Raw genomic sequence first — 20980 nt, 5'->3', positions numbered from 1 at the left:
CCCCTCATCAACTCTTCCCAGGAAATGCTGGAACAGAGAAACACTCTCTAGTCACGACATGAAGAACAGGGGTGTTGTGTTGGTAGCCATGCTCTGCCACATGAACCGGGGAGTAGAGGACACTGGTCTGTAACAGAGAACTCAGAAGCACTGATGGAAGCTAAGGATGGGGACAGAAAGCAGCAAAGAGCTTCCCAGGCCCATCCACAGTGTGTTCTAGTCTCTGGGTCCTGGTCTGTAGCCCAGCTATACCCCTGCAGAGATTCCAGGAGACAGTCCGAAATCCTTCCAGTCGCCTTTCATGTGTGACTGAGTTCACTTAGATCTCTCTTACTTGTAACCAAGAGTCCCCTAACTGACAGGAGACTCCATGGTCCTTTCTGTTGACTGTTTTCAGAGACAAGATAGAAGCCTGCAGGAGGTAGAGGGAACCCAGCAGGGTCTACAAGTCAGAGGGAGGCAGGCAGCACCTCAGCACCTGTGCTGCTGGCAGTGGGTGAACAGATGACTACCTGCAGCCTCACACATCCTCAGCAAGCCACCCGAGGTCAGCCCCTCCAGTTAACCGAGTAACGCCAGGCTCAAAGGGAAGTGAGCTATTCCCTACCCACACCCCTGCTTCACAAGAGAACATCATCACAAAGCACTGTGCCTATGGAGCAGAGCCTCCCAGCTGCTAGAACAGCAAAGCCAATCCAGAGAAATGGGGGCACAATACCTCTAACCAACCGAGTCAACTCCCATACAGAAGGGAAACAAACCCCAGCTGAAAACCAGAGGGACACCCATCAGACAGAGCATACTGATGGTTTTTACACATACATTTTGTAAACAGAGAAGAAACACCCACTGTTTCTTATGTATGTCAAAGTACTTGGTGAAAACATGACCGGTTGTGACAGTCACACAACTGTGTAAATGGACTGCCACTGAATTGTACATAATCTAAAGAGCTACAATGGTAAAATATACACTGTGCATGTTTTACCACAATTTAAAACAACCACAAAAAAACATGATACATCAAGAGTCACAGACACAGACTGAACTCCCCACCCTGTAACAAACACCACGCATGGTGTTACCTGTGACAGTCATGTAAATAATGTGTCTCCTTACCGTGGGCAACTCAGGACAGAATTGGGATGACCTGAGAGGTTGTCTGGGTGGGGAGAATAGAGTTGTGGTTTGGGGGAGGTGGGAGTGGGGACTGCTGAACCCAGGCTGCTTTCTCCTAAAATGAGGAGTGATGAAAACTCACTCCACAGTCTATTTCCCCCACCTCTTAAGACCTGATCAGGATGATCTTACTATTTCTAATTCCTAAGTGTTTCAACATAAACTCCTCAGAAGTCACTGCTGGTTTCCTATCAGCCACAAACAGATGGCAACCCAGAAGAGTCCTGTTCCCATTATGCCAACTTGGCGGGAGGCTCACCTGCCACCACCTGAAACACTGATCCCTCCCACCTGCACGCAGAAGGCTCCCAAACACAACTCCAATCCCGCCCAGATGCCCACTGATCAGCATCCTTAAAAGCAGGGGGGGAGTCTCATTACAACTCCACTAATTAATAAACATAAAGAGGGACCACATCACATCCTAATATGATTACAGGAGACTGCAGCTTTCGTTGCAGTTCCACTCTGCAGTTCAGGCTGGTTCCTGGCCTGATTACACTGGGACGGAATCCAGTTTTCTAATGTATCCATATGTATGAGAATCAGAGCAGATCTTACTCCACCAAACCCGGAGAAAAACCTCTGGAGATATTAAAAGTTCAATTTCAGACACATTAATACATCCTTAACACTTTATTTACAATGAAACCATCCAGGTTGTTTTTATAACTCCAACCAGACTTCTTAGCTGCAATTTTTTTTAACTTAAATGATCAAACACTAAGAGAATGAGAGACTGTTCACAAACTATGCCTAAATTAGAAAACATGAAAGCTGCCTCTGTGAATGTAGCATGTGTACATACACACACATATACATAAAACTTTGTGTGTGTGTGATATACATACACACACTAGCAAGGAGGTAGAAAAGGAAAAGTAGATTGTTTACTTCATCAGATTCCAAGCAGAGATGCTCCTCTGTTTTGTGGACGCACCTGCTAATCACCAGGGCCTTAACCACTGACTGCTCCTTGCCTGCTCAGCAAATCAAACAGGACTCTTTGGAATGTTAAGCCAAGGTTTTCTTTAGTAGAGGCAGCTTGAATGAACTATAGCTCACGGTTCTCCTACCACTCTCCAGTAATGAAACCCTTCAATGGCTCTGCTCCTGCAATAAAGACCAAAACCTTTAAGCATGGGATACAAAGCCCAACACAAAATGGATCTCTTTCACCAAGGCCTGTGCCTTTCCTCAAGGAAGCAATCTCTGATCTTCTGACCAGATCAAATCTCTTCACAACTATGAATGAATGAAACAGTGTGTCTTTCGGTACAAGTAACAGATAATCTCAACTCAGGTTGTCTTTACAATAGGGAAATTTACTTCACATGAACAACAGGGAAATTTATTTTGCACGAGAAGTCCAAAAGCAGTGGGGGCTGGACTCTGAGGAACTCTGCTCTCTTCTCGGCTCTGTCCTCTCCCTGGCACCAGCTTCATGTTTCAGACTAAGGCAACACGGCTGCATCAACTCCAGGCAACACATTCAGCCAGGACCATGCTCAGAAGAAAAGGCCTACCTTTCTTAGCGTTGTCATTTTAAGACTGAGAAGTTTTCCAGAACCTCCTGGTAGAACAGAAGGTCTCATGCTTATCCCCACAGCAGTCACAGCAGTGAGTGAGACCAGCATGACCGGCTGACACAGACCAGGACTAACCCCCATGCTGGGACAGTCACGCAGACAGGGAGGGGATCTGAACAAAGCCCAAGATCCCTTACAAAGGGAAGAAAGGACAGGGGCAGCTGGTTACCAGTCTGAGAGATATGCCTGTTGTCACCAAGAGACACCTCCACTGGCCTCGCCCACCTGTGTCTATAACACCAGTGCCAACAACCTGGAGGGGAGGCCATAGGGCAGAAGAGAAGAGATGCAGGCCTTTCGATCAGCAGGTGCGGACTTGTCCCAAGACTTCTGCTTAACAGTTACAAGACCATGAGCATACCCCCAGACCTCAGTTTTCTCATAAAATGAAAAATACATGCTTAACCTAATGTGCAGGGTTGCTGTGAAGACCAGACAAAATGGCCAATGTAAAAAAAAAAGGCTTTGTAAAAGCAATGACTGTAACTAAAACTCATAGAAAAAGTCACAAGCCACCAAGAAAAACTCCTCTGAGTGGGGGAGGGTGCTGGGAGGCTAATTCTGGCCAAACTGAAGTAGGTATAATCTACTAATGGACATGTGCTTTAAAAATTACATTTCTATTGATTTACTTGTGACCTGGGTGGAGGTTTTCCAACATGACCTACTGATTTTCTCTAAGAGTTGAGATAGAATAGAACAACTCTACAGAGATTGTCAGGGGTCTGCAGAAAACCAGCTCAGGGTCCTCTTCTTAGCTTTTTCTTTGATCCCTTCTCCTCAAGCATGCATGGCAATCACATTCTCACTGCTTTCTAAATCGAAACACAGGGTGCTGGTGTTTCACAAGTCAGAAAAGGCTGAGAAAATGTGTTTTCAGTCAGAAGAGGGGACTGACTTGAATGCACCGTAGAAGCCAGCGGTCGCCCACGAGAAAGCTCAGCCCCGCTCACGTGAAGGCATGTGAGTCGTGATGCCTATAGATAGCAAGTGCAGAGGCATCTAAGGCCTCCCTGCTCATGCTATTTTTATCAGGCAGTGTGGGCATGGAGTCATCCAACACGGCTTGTGTTCTACACCTAATTTCCTGTCTTCCCTCCCCACCTCTGACTTCATTCATCTGTCTCCACTCACGGCTGGGTAGAGATGGGCGAGCAAGCTCCAGAGTCTCAAACCCATTTAAAGAGTAAAACATGTGTTCGTCTATGCCAACCACATTTTTTTCTCATTAGATACAACACCATTTGGGCAATAAAGTTAGAAGACTGGCGGAGCCTAGCACCACAATTCTGGAGGATGAAAGAATGATATTCTGGGCTTCCTTTGATGTCAAGGAACTTACAAGGATACTTCATGGTGAGGGTGCCTTTCTGAGACTTAAAAAATCAACAACATATGATTATTCACTACAGTCCAGGCAAAAGAATGAGGTAACAGTGTGAAAGCAAAGACATTCTAGGGAATTGTCATGCAGGGAAACAGTGTGGACAGTTTGAGAGCTATTTCTATGCCGACATGGCCACACAAATGCAGAAGACACTCCCAAGACACACGCTTCCTAGGGGCAGGTGTGTCTAATAAGACTGACGATCAAGAGTATTTTCCCTCAGGCTTCCCTGGTGGCTCAGGGGTAAAGAATCCACCCACAATGTGGGAGACCTGGATTCGATCCCTAACTCAGGAAGATTCCACATGCTGCAGAGTAACTCAGTCAAGGTACCACAACTTCTGAGCCTGTGTCCTAGAGCCCACGTGCTGCAACTACTGAAGCCTGCACACCGCAACTCCAGAGTAGTGCCCAGTCACCACAACTGGAGAAAACCTGCACGCAGCAACGAAGACCCAGCACAGCCAAAAATAAATTAAAAAAAAAAAAGAATATTTCCCATCTAAATTATGTGTGTATGAAAGAATTCTGTAAACCATAAAGCTGCCACATTTCACACAAGTGCAGGGTCTGGAGCTCACCTACTCCACAGAACACACTGCCATGTGTGGTCCCGCCTCTTCAAAACTCTCGCCTCTTAAGCAGTGTGGTACCCTGGGAAGGACATCAGTGAAAACACTGGTGCAACTGGAAGGAAGTCTAGAGCTTAAGTTAATGACAACGCACTTGCACTGAGGTTAACTTCTTAGTTTTGACAAATTCTCTATATTTCTGTAGGATGGTAACATTAGAGGAAGCTGGGGGAAGAGCCTGAGGAACTCTCTGTACAAAGTATCTTTGTACCTTTTCTGTAAATCCAAGATTATTATTTCAAGATTAAAAGCTTAAAGTTTAAAACAACTGACTGCTTTATTAAAAGAAAGAAAAGCACTCCACAGGTAAAGACTTTCTAAGCAAATGATCAAAGCAGAAACTATGGTAAAAAGATAGATTTGACTACATAGAAAATTTGAACTTTTATACATAAAATGTACTAGGAACAGAGTTGGAACTGAAAGGCAACCAAGAAACGAGGAAATCATTTATAAACAAGAAGAGGGATACATATACAGAACACAGTAAACTTTTTTTTAATTAAAAGAAAGAAAAGGCCACATGCCTAAGTGTTCCATCTGCTTTCACACAACTCAAACCCGTATGTCCAAACTCGAATCTGGGCTCCTTAAACCACATGTTTTCCCCATTCCACTCACCACCTCTGACCACCACACCCCCCACACCTAGGGGCTCTGCTATAGAAAGCAGGACTTCAGTGCAGCCTTCCCCATAAGCAGTGAACTCCGTTTAACTTCTTACACCACTCCCAACCAAAGTATCCTTCTAGAATCCACGACTCTTTTCTTCTATGAGCCCAATACGTTAAGGCTACCTGCCTGGGGCCCGTAATAGTGAAAATAGGTCCAACCACAACCAGATGAGGGAATCCTGAGAGAAGACTAAGGTATGCAAAGACCTCCACAGGTCAAAACCAGAATCAAATTTCAGCACCAGCCAATCAGAAAAAAAGGAATCAGAAAAGCATTCACCACAGGTGGGCAGTGGCTTCCCACCTGGAGCCCCATTTATCTGGACTTCTAGAGAGACTCACATATTCAAAGAAAAGCATCTTTTTAAAAATAAAATATAGCTACAACAACTCAGCGGTTTACATTAGAACCAACTTATCTTAGTAATCTTTTGGCTGTTGCTATTTTTGTGCTTTTAAATTTAGAAGGGGACTAGAGAATTTGAAGAAAGAATATATTTCTTTCGAGATGTCCCCAGGACTTCCCTGGTGGTTCAGTAGTTAAGAATCCACCTGCCAGTGCAGGGGACATAGGCTTGATCCCTGGTCGGGGGAGATCCCACATGCTGCAGGGTTCTAAGTCCATGAGCCACAACTACTGAGCCCACATGCTCTAGAGCCCATGCTCAGCAACATGAGAAGCCATAGCAATGAGAGGCCCTCAAACTGCAACCAAGACTGAGGACAGCCAAAAGTCAATCAGTAAGCAAACTTTTTTTAAAAAGATGTCCTCATATATGCATAGTTTATATTATGTCAGAGTTAGAATCATATTAAGAATTAATTTAAGTCATGTTATCATATTAAAATTAAGCAAAAAGAACACTGAAGTTTCACACATAGTACAGAGGTCAAGAAACAAGATACTTTTCATACAACAGTGTGATCATGATTAAAACCACTAGATAAAAATTCAGGAGCTGCTTTCCACAGCTGCTGCTAAGATGCTCCATCCTTCAGAGGAAATTCAAGCTGTGCTGGGGTGAAGCCCTCACTTCAGCCAGTGACTAGCACCTCGCCCGGCAGCCCCCTCAATACTCTCCCACACGGTGGCCTCCGTCTTGGAGCTCGCCTGCATCTACTCCGCCCTCATCCTGCACAACGAAGAGGTGATGGTCACAGAGGGCAAAATCAATGCCCTTGTTAAAGCAGCCGGTGTAAACACTGGCCCTTCCTCGCCAGGCTTGTTTGCTAAGGCTTTGGCCAGTGTCAACATCAGGGACCTCACCTGCAAGGCAGGGGCTAGTGGACCTGCCCCAGCAGCTGGTGCTCCACCAGCGGGAGGTCCTCCCCCCTCCACCCCTGCTGCCCCCGGGTGAGGACAAGAAAGCAGAAGCCCAGAAAAGAATCTGAAGAGTCTGACCATGCCATGGGCTCTGGTCTTTTTGACTAAACACATACAATAAAAGGCTGAGTTCTTTACAAAAAAAAAAAAAATAGGAGCTAAAAGTCTGCATCCAAGTTGATTATATTCTCCAATATAAGATATAATATAATTATATTATATATTGATATATAACCTTCTGCAGACCTTCTGTTGTGCTACTTACCTAGAATTTCCTATGCTATGAGGTGGTTCACTTCTCAAAATAACACTAAGTACTTAAGACAGTGCTTAAGGCGAGGTAGATACAAAGAGAGGAGAAGAATTTTTTTTTTTTTTGAGAGGAGAAGAATTAAACTCAACCTTAACTTCTGGAAGCTCATTCATGATCTAATCTATGAATGAGTCCAAGCCCCTCAGCATGCCTCCTTCCTCAGACATTTCACCTTGGGTTCATGTTACTGCTCATCACCACTAAAGGAGGCTCAACTCAAACCAAATGTGCTAGTCATTTACCATCGAGTAAAAGGACTGATGATAACTGCCCAGAATTAAAGGGTGAAGTAACTGGCTTAAATTGACCTCCAGTGATTGTTGGTACCATTCATGTGACAGTGCTTACCTCCCCTCCACAAACTTTCAGCTGTCTTGCATACACCAGAGAAATAGCTCCATTCCCCAAAGCCAAGCATGTGCCTCTTTCTGTGTATTGCCAAAGAGAAAACCTTCACCATCTGAACATAGGAGAAGGACAGCCAAGGAGACTCCATTCCTATGACCATTAACCAGTGGAGACCACCATCACTTGCAAATCACAGTCAGCAAAGAAGGGGAAGGCAATGGGGGTATTCCAGGCTCTCAGAATTAAGAACAATACACCATTTCTGAACCATGGGTCACTGCTGAGGCTTCTCTACTTATTTACAATAAATTTATTACACTAAATTCATAGAAAGCGGATTCCAAAGCACCTCATAAACATTACTGTTTCTATACATACTTCTGTAAAGAAAAGCATTTTTAGCCTAGGAGGGACCTACGATGGAGGGTACTTAAGGTTTCTCTATCCCATTGCTTGCAGATCAATATATGTAAGATACAAGTCCTATTCACTTTGTGTATGCATGCTATGTCACTTCAGTAGTGTGCAACTCTTCACGAACCCTTTGGGCTGTAGCCCACTAGGCTCCTCTGTCCATGAGATTCTCCAGGCAAGAATACTGGAGTGGGTTGCCATTTCCTCCTCTAGGGGATCTTCCCAGCCTAGGGATTGAATCTGCGTCTCTAACATCTCCTGCATCGGCTGGCAGGTTCTTTACCACTAGCGCCACCTGGGAAGCCCCCTATTTACTATGCTGTATTACAAAATTTTTCAAAACAACATTAATGAGTTGATCAAAAACCTAAAGAATTCTATTCCATACAGCACTGTAATCACACAGCTTGTTAATCATCCAGAAAAGGTTCAGTACTGATGAGTTAAAATTAAAGGTTGACATAATTAGATAAAATTGAATTATGGCGATAATTTGTGGACTTCATATATCAGCACTTTACTCTCCACTTATAACAGAGATCTGGGCTGTCATGGCTGTAAGAATGGTAAGGAGGAGGGAGATGCAAAATCAAACACAACCAGGATGCTATAAATTCAAAAAGGTTGGGAACTGATGCTCGAGTAAGCCACAATGGTTAGATTCTGGGCAGCACCTCAATCCGACACAACTTAATTTATTTCCAAATCCCTCAGAATCACCGTTGGGTGAGGAGACAAAACAATGTGTGTGACATTTACATACTCCATCGAAGTATTAAAAATTATTACTACTGGAATAAGCAAACTGTGAGCTATCTTCTACTAAGAGTTGCTGTGTTTTATTCCAAACATTTCAAATATTACAGAATTTATTTCATCATTCAGATATCAGAAAATTCTAAAAAGTTAACTTCCTACATAGAAAGCACAGACCGGGTTTCTCATTTCATGGGCCATGGGTTTCACATTTCTCATTGCCATCTTTATAGCAAGCACAAAAATGAAAAGGATTCAAACTACTAGTAGGCACTGGAAAACGTGACCTGAGTTAAGCCACATTCACCCACCTACCCGTCCCATTATCCAACCTCCTTAAACTCCTTTCTCTCACGTAAGTTAATTCCAGGTATGACTTTTTTTAAGACATTCTTATATATGACAGATGGTAATACACAAATTTTCTGATGTTTAACATTTATTTACATACAGTAACTGAAATGTCAGCTGAAATGTCAGCTCTGGGTGTGCAGGCTTTTCATCCACAGCATTAGCCTAACTTCTTATCATGCATATTCTGATATTCTAACCGTTGGAGCTGAATTTGCCCATCCAGCTAAGAGGCTGTCTGAAGCTTAAGAAACTGATTTATGGGTGAGGATGAGCCTGTATATTCTTAACATATGGTACCATCACTAGTGATCAACTTTTCAGGAATATTATAACTATTCCAGTACTAACCAGCATGTCCTCATGGAGAGGACCTCATGGAGGGCCTCTGACAACACTATTTTGTCACGGCTATCACTGACAGTGCCATGTGTTTCCCTAGGACAGTATTATATACTCTTAAAAGCCAAAGATGAAGGAAAGCTAAGTATGGGGGCAACAACACAGTACTCAAAGTATGTTCTACATAAGACTCTTGATTTCTCTTGCCAGAGGCTAAAAATTAACAGACACACATCATGTATAACTGCCTCAGAAGTCTAAACTAATCTTCCCTTTATTGTTTGCAAGAAACTGGTCAAAGAAACATTCAATTTGGATGAAAAAAATCTGAACCCAGTGACATTTGTCTATATCTAAGTAGAATTTGAAAACACTGAGCAAAACTTTTAGAAGGCAGATACCAAAGAGCCTATAAAATTGAGTGTCCCAACTAGTAAAAAGCTTGGGATCAACAACTGAGACTTAGCTGAGGCTGTCATAAAAATTATTTCTGAAAAAGGCCAACTTCTTAGTCTTAATCATACATGAACAGATATCATACAACAAAAACTTTAAACGGGAGCTCTACCATGCCCATTCCAAACAGGGAGAAAATGTCCAAGTATTAAGACTACCAAAAAAGAAACAGCATAAATAACTGTAACAACATAGTAACTTCTATTATGCATTTCCAAATCCTTTCACATCCATTAAGGTCTAAATTAAGTCTTTAATTTTTAAAAAGTGAGAACTTATGAATCTTAAACTGTAGTATGTGTTATCTTTCTCAAATCTCTTTCCATGTTGACTCTAATTGTGCTTCTGATTAAAAACAGTAACAGTGAGAAAGATGTTCAAGTAAGATTGTATTATCTGCACAGATCTTTCCACACCTACAAAATAATTTTCCACACTCTACAACCTACTATTCCATTACTACTGGAGATTTTCCATAAACACTACTTTTCCATTCTATTCTAAAAACACTCTTCTCTGAAAGGTGGGTATCCTTGTCACCACACAAATGCAAAGACTTCTATTTCTGCTTACTGACATGAGCGAAATATACCTCATTTTGAATTAACCACATTTAAAGGGAAAACAGTGTAATTTTTAAAATCCATGAATAATCCAAAATTTTAATTCTGACCCACTATTTTCTATGAAAGACAGAAATCAAACAGAAGTGATCCACTTGTATAGGTTCTAACATGACAAAAACAAAAGCTAAAAGGAAAAGAAAGACCAAGTTTATCAGAGTTTGTAGTCTTTTATGGAGATGTAGTAATTAATTCAATGTTTCTGAGCAAAGAATGTATTTAATTTTACCTGAATGCGTGGTGGTGGTTTAGTCACTAAGTCGTGTCAGACTCTTGTAGCCCCATGGAGTGTAGCCTGCCAGGCTCCTCTGTCCATAGGATTTCCCAGGCAAGAATACTGGAGTTCCCATTTCCTTCTGTAGGAGATCAAACCTGAGTCTCTTGTGTCTCCTGCATTGGCAGGCAGGTTCTTTACCACTAGCGACACTTGGGAAGCCCCACTTGAATGTGTAGCAGGTGTCTATCTCCTTGTCTTCCTGGAATCATCCCTTTCTTTAGTTAAAAAAAGTACCCCAACTTACCTTTGATTCAGTTCAATTCAGTCTCTCAGTCCCGTCCAATTCTTTGTGACACCATGGACTGCATGCAGCACGCCACTCTTCCCTGTCCATCACCAACTCCTGGAGTTTCCCCAGACTCATGTCCATCGAGTTGGTGATGCCATCCAACCATCTCATCCTTTGTTGTCCCCTTCTCCTGCCTTCAATCTTTCCCAGCAGGAGGGTCTTTACCAATGACTCAGTTCTTTGCAACAGCTGGCCAAAATACTGGAGCTTCTTCAGCTTCAGCATCAGTCATTCCAATGAATATTCAGGACTGATTTCCTTTAGGATGGACTGGTTGGATCTCCGTGCAGTCCAAGGGACTCTCAAAAGTCTTCTCCAAAAAAAAAAAAGTCTTCTCCAACACCACAGTGCAAAAGCATCAATTCTTCAGTGGTCAGCTTTCTTTATAGTCCAACTCTCACATCCATACAGGACTACTGGAAAAACCATAGCTTTATCTATGCAGACCTTTGTGGACAAAGTGATGTCTCTGCTTTTTAATACGCTGTCTAGGTTTGTCATAGCTTTTCTTTCCGGGAGCAAGCGTCTTTTAATTTCATGGCTGCAGTCACCAACTGCAGTGATTTTGGAGCCCAAGAAAATAAAGTCTGTCATTGCTTCCATTGTCTCCCCATTTATTTGCAATGAAGTGATGGGACCAGATGCCATGATCTTAGTTTTTTGAATGTTGAGTTTTAAACCAGCTTTTTCACTCTCCTCTTTCACTTTCATCAAGAAGCTTTCCTACCTTATGATTCCTGGACTCTAAAAACAAGTTCCATCTTTGTGGTGCTGTCAACTTTGAGCAACTGACAAATTACCTAACAAGGCCGATCATATTCTCTCTCCAGGAAAATGAAATCTTATGACACCAGAATGAAATCAGTGGGTGCTGTCTTCAAGACCATGACACCTGAAACAGATTGCTCACTAAGCGGTCCCTGAAGCCTAGATTCTCATAGGTATGATTCTTGGCCTCCAAAGCCTAGTTGTCCAGCATTTTCTATGCCTATAGTTCTGTAACCTCTCTTTTTCACTCAATAATTTATAATGGGCATCTTTCCAGACTGGTTAAAACAGACTTATATCATTATTTTCAATGGCTGCATGCAAAGTACTCTAATCAGTTCTTTACTCAGATTATTTACTAAATAACTGCACACAGTAAATAGTTCTTACTATATACATATCTTTGTTAACTTTTCCTATTATTTTTCAGGATAAATTCCTAAATATGGAATTGCTGAGTTAAATGTGAATTTTACGTTCTGATACATAACAGTTGCTATTGTGGGCTTCCCGTGTGGCTCAGATGGTAAAGAATCTGCCTGCTATGCAGGGGACCCAGGTTCAATCCCTGGGTCAGGAAGATCCCCTGGGGAAGTGCATGTCTACCCATTCCAGTATTCCTGCCTGGAGAATTCCAGGACAGAAGAGCCTGGCGGGCTGCAGTCCATGGGATCACAAAGAGTCGGACATGACTGAGTGACTAACACTCTACACGGCTATTTAGAATGAGTGCATCAGTTTATAAATCTACTTATAAATCTGACCAAGAGTACACACTTCCTTCATTTTCACCAGCACTGAGAATTACTATCATCCTTATTCCCATTCCAAACTGGGAAATGCCCAAATATTAAAACTACCTACCAAGAGGAGGCATACCAGAAGTAATCATAATAATATAATACCTTATATCAAGCTTTACCAAATTGTTTCACATCCATTAAGGTCTAAATCGAGTCTAAATTATATTGCCAATATAATCATTGAAAAATGGTGTCTTAGTTGGCTCAGACTGCCATTAAAAAATACCATAGTCTGCGGTGGCTTAAACAACAGAAACTTATTTCTCACAATTCTGGAGGCTGAAAACTCTAAGATTAAGACTCCAAGGTAGATTTCATTTGAGACTCTTCTCTTGGCTTCTAAATGGCTGCCATCTGGCTATAGGATCAAATGACCCCTTCTTTATGCATGGTGGGGGGCGGGGAAGGAAATGTTGCAGAAAGGGTTAGTGAGCTCTCTGGGTATCTCTCTTCTTATAAAGGTACTAATCCCATCATGAGGGCTCCATCCTAACCCTAATTACCTCCCAAAGGCCCCACCTCCAAATACCAGCACACTGGGGGACAGGGTTTCAACATAAGAATTTGAGGGAGAAACATTTGGTTTATTACAAATGGTACCGTATTTTTGCTTTTTTTTTTTTTGGCAGCAGTGCATGGAATATGGGATCTTAGTTCCCCAACCAGAAATCAAGCCTGTGCCCCCTGTATTGGGAGTGCCAGGAAAGTCCCTTATTTTTGCTTTTAATTTCATTTCTTTAATTACTAGAAAAATTGAACATTTTAATATATTTATTGATCATTTACTTTCCCTTCCCTTGGAACAGGAAGAGTACAGGATGAGCCTGGAATGTTTCGTCACACCAGAAAGCAAGAAAGCTACTACAGGCCACTAGAGGTGTGTCGTAAGGACTCAGAGCCAACCTGAATACGTCTATCTGACTAGAGGTACAGCAGCAATTTGAGCATCAAAAGGACATTAATTGAAATGAACTCAAACACATCATATACACTAAAACAGACGAATTCATAAAGATTCTCAGAAAAAGAAGAAAAAAAAGACAGAAAAGAACCCTCCTCCATCCCCACTGGAGCATGTCAGGGAACTAACGCATGATTTCAAAAAGTGGTATGCTAAGGTGCTTCAGTCGTGTCCAGCTCTTTGCGACCCCGTGGACTGTAGCCTGTCAGGCTCCTCTGTCCATGGGATTCTCCAGGCAAGAATACTGGAGTGGGTTGTCATGCCCTCCTCCAGGGGATCTTCTCAACCCAGGGACGTCTTCTGCATTGGCAGCCAGGTTCTTTACCACTAGCGCCACCTGGGAAGCCCTAGAAAGTGGTAAACAAAGGGAAATAAACCTTCCTATACAATCTATAGGGCTTCCCTCATAGCTCAGTCAGTAAAGAATCTGTCTACAATGCAGGTCGAGACCCAGGTTCAATTCCTAGGTCAGGAGGATCCTCTGGGGAAGGAAATGGCAATCCACTCCAGTATTCTTGCCTGGAGAATACTATGGACAGAGGAGCCTGGCGGGCTACAGTCGATGGGGTCTCAAGAGTCAGACATGACTTAGCAACTACACCACCACCACCACCACCACCATAAAATCTATACCTCAGGACAAGCACTTCATATTCCTCCATATACATCATCGCTATAATATTAGGTGGGAAACAAAAACATCACCTGCATCAGTTGCAAATTTCAGAAAGATACACCATATGTCACTATGCACGTGGAAGGGAAATTACAGGACCCACCAAGGATATAATGTACATCTTAGCTTTATTCCCCACCGTTCCTATATTTTTAAAGGTACTGAGCACTAGAAAAACAACTAATCTGATTTTGTTTTAATTAAACAAAGGTATCTATAATTTTCAGTGAGAGCTCTTGATTATCATGAAAGCACCTCGGTTGCTAATGTTCAGTGTTAAAATTTAGAATATTTATAAACAAAATGTAGTATATACATACAACGGAATATTATTCAGCCTTAAAAAGGAAGTAGTGGGTGAACCCTGAGAACATGCAAAGTGAAATAAGCCAGTCACAAAGGGACAATTACTGGATGATCCCACTTATATGAAGGACCTAAAGTAGTCAAACACTTAGAGAAAGAAAGTAAAAAAAAAAAGTAAAAAAAAAAAAAAAAAGAAAGTAGAAGGGTGGTGGTCAGGAGTAGGGGGAGGAGGAGGACGGACCAGGATGGGAAGTTAATGGATACAAGTTTCCGTTCAGGAAGATTAATAAGTTCTGGAGATGCTGGTGGTGATCGCTGCACAACAAGGTGAAAGTACTTAATGTCACTGATCTTACATTTAAAAATGCTTAACATAGTAAATTTTATATTATGCATGTTTCATCACAAAAAACTTAGAATGTTTAATATGTTTAAAAGTTTAGTTAACTAAATTAACATTATCCCAGCCAAATTAAAAGACATTTGACATTTGAATTACATATTCCCTGCAGTCTCACTAAGGGCAAATGTACAATTTGGGGAAAGCTTTTGGTAATACTGAAAATACTTCCCAGGGTCCTAACTAGGGACCAATGAAATAAGTAAATCAAGACATTTCATAACGGAAGTTTTACTCAGTTTTTTAATGCATGTGATGAACCACATGCATAGTTGGGTCACTCAATCTATCTTCAGTCTTTCTCCATCTACAGAAGAGAACAGGAAAGTCTATAATTGATATTGTAAATGCAGTGAAACAGATGAAGAACAATGTCCAAGCCTAGCCCTGTGCACAGTAGGCACTCAAAAAACCTTCTAGAAATCCGAATATTCAGTGAACCTTCAGCAAGATCAAAAGACCACCTGGGCTTCTCTTTCAGACCTCCGCGACCATCACAGCAAGAGTGCTGAAATGCATCCTGAAAGAAGGCTGCTGTGTTGTCATTGTTCTTTCCTTACTGGGGAATCTCAGCATCAGTGTTGGATGGTTCAGTGTAAAACAGGTTTCACGAACCTCGTATACTTTCATGGATTAAAAAAAAACTTTTTTCCAGCGTTTTGGTGGTGTTGCTCATTAAGTCATCTCTGACTCTTTGCCACCAGATGGATGGCAGCATGCCAGGCTCCTCTGCCCTTCACTATCTCCTGGAGTTTGCTCATGTCCACTGAGTCAGTGATGCTATCTAGCCATCTCATCGAATGCCACCCTCTTATCCTTTTGCTTTCAATCTTTCCCAGCATTGGGGTCTTTTCCAATGAGTCAGTTCTTGGCATCAGGTGGCCAAAGTATGGAGCTGTGGTGGGGAAAACATAAATAATCAAACTGCCACTTGCACAGCTCCATATGAAAACTAGAAGTTCAATATGATACATCTTTTCTAAATGAAGTCAGTTTTAAAATAAACAGTAGTAAATTCATTACTATTTCTCAGTCACAGTAAGTACTGGCTCTCTACTCTTCTCCCAGGTCATAAAGCTCCACTGTGTTTAAAAAAAAAAAAAAATCCCCCTATATATCTCCCTATATCCTTAACTCATCATTACACACTTCTAACTCTAGAGGTCAACACCTCCCCCATCACATGGAAACACTGCTACTTTCACAGCCCTTACTAAAATAGAGCACTTAAAATTCTCCAAGGAAATTCACATCCTCCAGCCACTCTCACACAAACTAAGTACTATGCCATAATTGAGGAACTAAACACTAGATTTTGCTATACAAATTTATTCATATACTTACATGCACAACAGTAAACTATCAAGAAATAAGAAGGGACGGCTGAGATCCCCTTAACACAAGCCTTGGCTATCACTGTACAATGTTCAGATCAGCTTCCAAACCACCCTGCGAGGTCGCCAGTCCAGGAGGCCGCCTCCTGTTCGCAGCGGCTAGGCACAAGGTGCCCTGTCACTTCACATCCATCCCAACGCCAAACCCCAGCAAACCGAGCTGCCGGGATCCAGGGGTGAACCTCCTCCAGGGCCACAGCGCCACTCCCAGTGGCCCTGCCTGCAAGAACTCAACTCCAAGAAATGCATACCTGAGACACAATGCAAGGGACCCCCAGGTGAATTTTCACATTCTGCAAAAACAAATTATCTTCCCTGCTTTTTTTTTTTTTAAGGACCAGCCCGACTAAATATCCTTAAGGTGCTGCTGCACTACTGCAAAATACAAGAGGAGGAGAGCCCTCCAGGGGGAGAAACCCAGGGCGGAGCTCCCTGTAAGGGGAGTTGACTGTCCACAAGAAGTGTTCCAAGACTTTCTGATCACCATGGCCCTTTAGCAGGTAAGTCACATCCGCCCCCGACAGGGCTGGGTCACCCTAATTTCCTTCCACATGGCGAGAAGAACCTCACCTTTCCAACCTTGAAGTGGTGTGACAAGGAAAAGTAAGACACCTCTCCCTACTGGCCCAGACGGGTCAAACTTCAGAGGCGGCATCCTGCACTTTGTTTTTAAGCGCAGGCAAGAGGGGAAGAAGGGTTGGCGTTCGGAGCGGAATCCCCGTGATTTGCCAGAGGAAACGGCACCGACCAGACAGCACACGCGCCAGCCTTCCCATGCAGCTGCCACGACAGGTGACCGGGCCGCTTTGCAGACTCCCCCGCTCGCTCGGGGGGCTTCACGGAGGTGGGGGGCGGGGGTGAAAGGTGGGCAAGAGGCCGGGAGGGAAATCCACTCGGTCCAGACGCCGGGGAGGAAAAAGGTCCGCACCGTGTCCCCTGGGGGAACCGTTTTAAGGGGTTTTCTGTCTCCACGATTCAGGGGGGAAAAAAAAATGGCTCCAAGCCAAACGCCTCCTGATTTACACACACAAACACACACACACACACACACACACAATCACACACACCCACTCACGCGCGCGCGCACCCAGCTCCTCTATCGCCCCATTTTTCTGAGACAACTGAAACAAAAGGCTCAAACCGCTAAACGGCAGCCAGCGCCGCCCGGAGCCCGGGTGTCGGCCACCGTCTCCCCACCGCGCCCTCCGGAGAGCCCACGGCGGAGGCCCGCCAGCCGCGCCCCGGCCCTCCCGCCCGAGGCGCCCCGGCAGAGGGGCCAGGCCGGGGGCCCCGAGCGCCCGCCCCGGCTCCCGAGGGCGCTCCGGCCGGCGGTCGGGGCCCGCCGCCGCCGCCGCCTCCTCCTCACCGCGAGGGCGGCAGCGCCCCGGGCCGGGACGGCAGTGACAACAGCCCCGCGTCCGCCTCACCTCCGGGTGCCGGTGGCGGCGGCCCCGCGCTCCTCCGCGCCTCCGCCTCCAGCAGCCCCGCGCCGCCGCCAACCGCCGCCAGCCGCCGCCACCGCCAGCCGCCGCCAGCCGCCTCCCCTCAGCGTCTCCGCCGAGTCTCCGCCTCCCTCAGCAGCCGCCGCCGCCGTTGCCGCCGCCGCCGTTGGGCCCGGCTCTGCGCCACGTGACCGCGCCACGTGACCCGGAGCGGCTGGCAGGCACCTCCCCCCGGCCGGCCTCGCGCCCTCGCGCGCCCCCCTCCCGCCCCCCGCGCCGGGGACCCGCGTCCAGACCGTTAACGCACGCCGGCTCCGGGCTGAGGGGCGCCGCCGGCCTCACCAGCCTGGCCTGGCGCTCTGCCGCGGCTCCTCGGCCGCCTGCCTCCAACGCGCGGAGCCCCCGTCTCCGCAGACTCGCCGGCCCCCGCCCCTCACACTCACGGGCGCTCCCTCAGCTCACACACGCACCCCTGAACACCCACCGGCGCGCGCACTCAAGCCCCACGCACGTGTCACTCGCGCACATCCCGCAGCCCGCCTCCCAACGGTCACACCGCCTGGGCAGCAGCGAAAACAGCGGGGACCTAGTCCAGTCTGAACCCCGCTCCCTTGAGGGAATCCTTCCTAAGCCAGGAACGGAATAGGTTCCAGTGCTGTCCCAACTTCATTTGAGCCGGACGTGGATGTCACACTCGGTCTGGAGTTGAAAGTCTCGAGAAAGCGCACGTTGCTTTTTGCAGGGAGCCACCGTCTGTCTTCATGAAAACAGTCACTGAAGTGCCTTTGATGGTGATAATCTCAGAAATATTGTATCTCTTTTTTTCAGTGGGTCTTATGGGGAAAAGACTGGATAGCTTCATTTTAACTCACACAGTGAAAAAGCATCCACAGCCTTTCCCCCGCTCTTTAATTGATGTCCAGCTAGGAACAGAAAGTTGATACACCTGTCCTTCATTTTCCATCACATACACAGAAATAGCGTTGATGGTTGTGTGACTGTTTACGTATGTGTAGTTTAAAAAAAAAAAAAAAAACAGATGAGAGTGGCATCCTTTTTATTTGAGGCTTGCGTGCGTGCATAGTCTGCTCAGTCGTGTCCGAACATGCCTTATATAATTAAATGTAGCAGCCAATCTTTACACGCCTTCCCCGCTTTCTTCGATTTTTGCCTATTTGCCAAAATTTTCAAATCAGCTTCAGCTTTAAGAATTCTGGCGTCTGTGATTTTCTGGTTATCAAAAAAGTTGGACTAGAGTCTTTAAACTGAAATTCCATGCCTATGATTTCACAAATGTTGACAAGTGCTGCCTAGATTGTTTTAATTTTTTTTAAAGTTAACTTTTAAACAATATTTGCCCCACCAGCATATGCACATAAGTAAAATGTGTTCAAGAGAAGTATGAGCATAATTTAATCACATTTTCTAACATCTCTAAAATTCATTTTGAAACCTTTTAGAAGTAAAACTACATTTAAGTCTTAGAATACCTTAAACATAAAAGATAATACACATTTAATGAAACGAGTATTATGCTTCAACTGAGGGCTAAATTTTATACTAAAGTCTGTGGAGCAACCAAAGGAGGTATATACAATATGGCCCTTACTCTCAAAATGTACAGCCTGTAACCATAATTATTTAAAATATATACATTTTTAAAAAATAATAAAATATATACATTTTTTAAAAGTCTGTTTCACACACACACACACACACACACACACACACACACAGAGTGTGTGTGCGCACTAACTTGGATCAGGCAGTCAGGACCTGGAGAAAATTTTGAAAAACATGACCCTGACTGTTAGACCTTAAAGAATTAGCAAAAGGAGAAAAGATGAAAATATGCAGTTGAAGAACTTTCTTGACTTAACAAATGCAAAGAATGTAACAGTCTAACAATGATTTAACTACCATTAAGACTGAACAACATGGGTGTTCTTTCTTCTGCAAAATGAAAAAAATATTAACCTTGAAACCACTCTCCTCATAATACTATAGTTTTCCTTACGGCTCACATGTACAAATTCTCTTTTATGCTAGCATTGTTGGGCCCACATACAGCCAGCTCTCAGCAAAACTGCAAAGTCTCCCAGGTCTGTCTTCCACCTCTGTAGTTTCCCACTGTGTGAACAGTCATTTGAATGGTCTTCTAAGCAAGTATCTTCATAGAAGTCCTGCTTCTACCACTTAGGAACAAGTGTTAACAAGAACAATATGCTTAACACTGTTTCTTTAACAGTACATTCAAGTAACAGCATCTACCTCACAGGACTGCTGAAAGAATTAAATGAAATAATTTATGTAAAGCACTTAGTATAATGCCTGATACATAAAATAGGTACTCAACCCAAAATAATAGCTCAGGTTTATTAAATATTTATTACAAGCCAAATGCTATGTCTTGTTGGTTCTTACTGTTTCTTCTGCTCCCTGTCACTCTGGGTGGGTGTCCTTCGTCTCCCTACCCTTACCTCCACCAGCCCCTTCCCTATTCCCCCTCTCTGCCTTTTCAGGATGAAAATGGCTTCCTCAAGACATTTGAGAGTAACTTCTCTGCTGGTTCAGTGGCTAAGACTCTGCACTCCCAGTGCAGGGGGAACTGGATCCCATATGCTACAACTAAGTTTGCAGGCCGAAACAAAGACTTGGCACAGTCAAATTAATTATCTTTTAAAAAGACATTTTTAACTTGAAGGCTAATTTACAGAGGTCTATTGAATCAGTTGTAAATCAGCATTTTAGGCTTAAAAAAATCTTTCAAATTTTTTATGAAATAAAAATTACCTATTATTTAAAATCTGAGGCAACTGGGGGCAATTAAGAAGATTTGGCAATAGGGATGCTACCAATGGCCTTTGGAATCCCACTATCCCAACAATTCTCATCTTATTATGCTTAAAATACTTTTAAATATTAGTTCGGCAACACACTCGAAGAAATTAAATCAATCCCCAATAACTGTTGAATGATAATTACTAAAGGAAAGCATCTCTCCTATGACATTCATGATTGTGACTCTGTTAACTGGCTGTCCTTTAGCTCTAGGTTCGAGATAAACTTCTTACTACCCTGACCAAGTACCTGAAAGTTCTGAGAGATATGTGACCTTTCTTTGGAAGTTATACTATCCTTGTACCTGACTTGGGTCACACAATGAGCTCAGAACTCAAACTGGATCTGATGGGCCTCTGGTATCACTATGACAACTGGGTGACGATGTAAATATTTCACACTCATCAACGTTTGGCTGTGTGTCTGTAAAGGAGT

General features: G+C 43.8%; 2 protein-coding genes and 1 pseudogene across 3 annotated transcripts in view; 2 read left to right on the top strand and 1 right to left on the bottom strand.

Annotated features, from left to right (window-relative positions):
• The window catches only part of TULP4 (TUB like protein 4), a 194625-nt gene extending 176783 nt beyond the window's left edge, over positions 1-17842 (bottom strand). For both annotated transcript variants that reach the window (XM_043888168.1, XM_043888169.1), the window contains exon 1: positions 17690-17842. The gene's annotated coding sequence lies outside the window, so the exon portion shown is untranslated. The remainder of the gene's footprint in view (positions 1-17689) is intronic.
• Positions 59-6893, top strand: LOC122684265 (annotated as a pseudogene).
• Positions 16292-18350, top strand: LOC122684264 (proline-rich protein HaeIII subfamily 1-like). The gene is made up of 3 exons (XM_043888272.1): positions 16292-16540; positions 17417-17695; positions 17742-18350. Exons 1-3 carry the CDS (start codon positions 16292-16294, stop codon positions 18348-18350), a joined length of 1137 nt encoding a protein of 378 aa, XP_043744207.1.
• Positions 18351-20980: the final 2630 nt, after the last annotated feature.

Source organism: Cervus elaphus, chromosome 26 (genome assembly GCF_910594005.1).
Source record: "Cervus elaphus chromosome 26, mCerEla1.1, whole genome shotgun sequence".
Classification (NCBI taxonomy): domain Eukaryota; kingdom Metazoa; phylum Chordata; class Mammalia; order Artiodactyla; family Cervidae; genus Cervus; species Cervus elaphus.
Note: the sequence above shows the minus strand (reverse complement) of the source record. Positions and strands in the feature narration are given on the sequence as shown.

Coding starts and splice junctions, on each gene's coding strand:
- LOC122684264 (XM_043888272.1), top strand. CDS start 16,292: ATGTTCAGATCAGCTTCCAAACCACCCTGCGAGGTCGCCAGTCCAGGA. Junction 16,541..17,416: donor ACAATGCAAGGGACCCCCAG/GTGAATTTTCAC, acceptor GCTAAACGGCAG/CCAGCGCCGCCCGGAGCCCG. Junction 17,696..17,741: donor CGCGTCCGCCTCACCTCCGG/GTGCCGGTGGCG, acceptor CTCCGCCTCCAG/CAGCCCCGCGCCGCCGCCAA.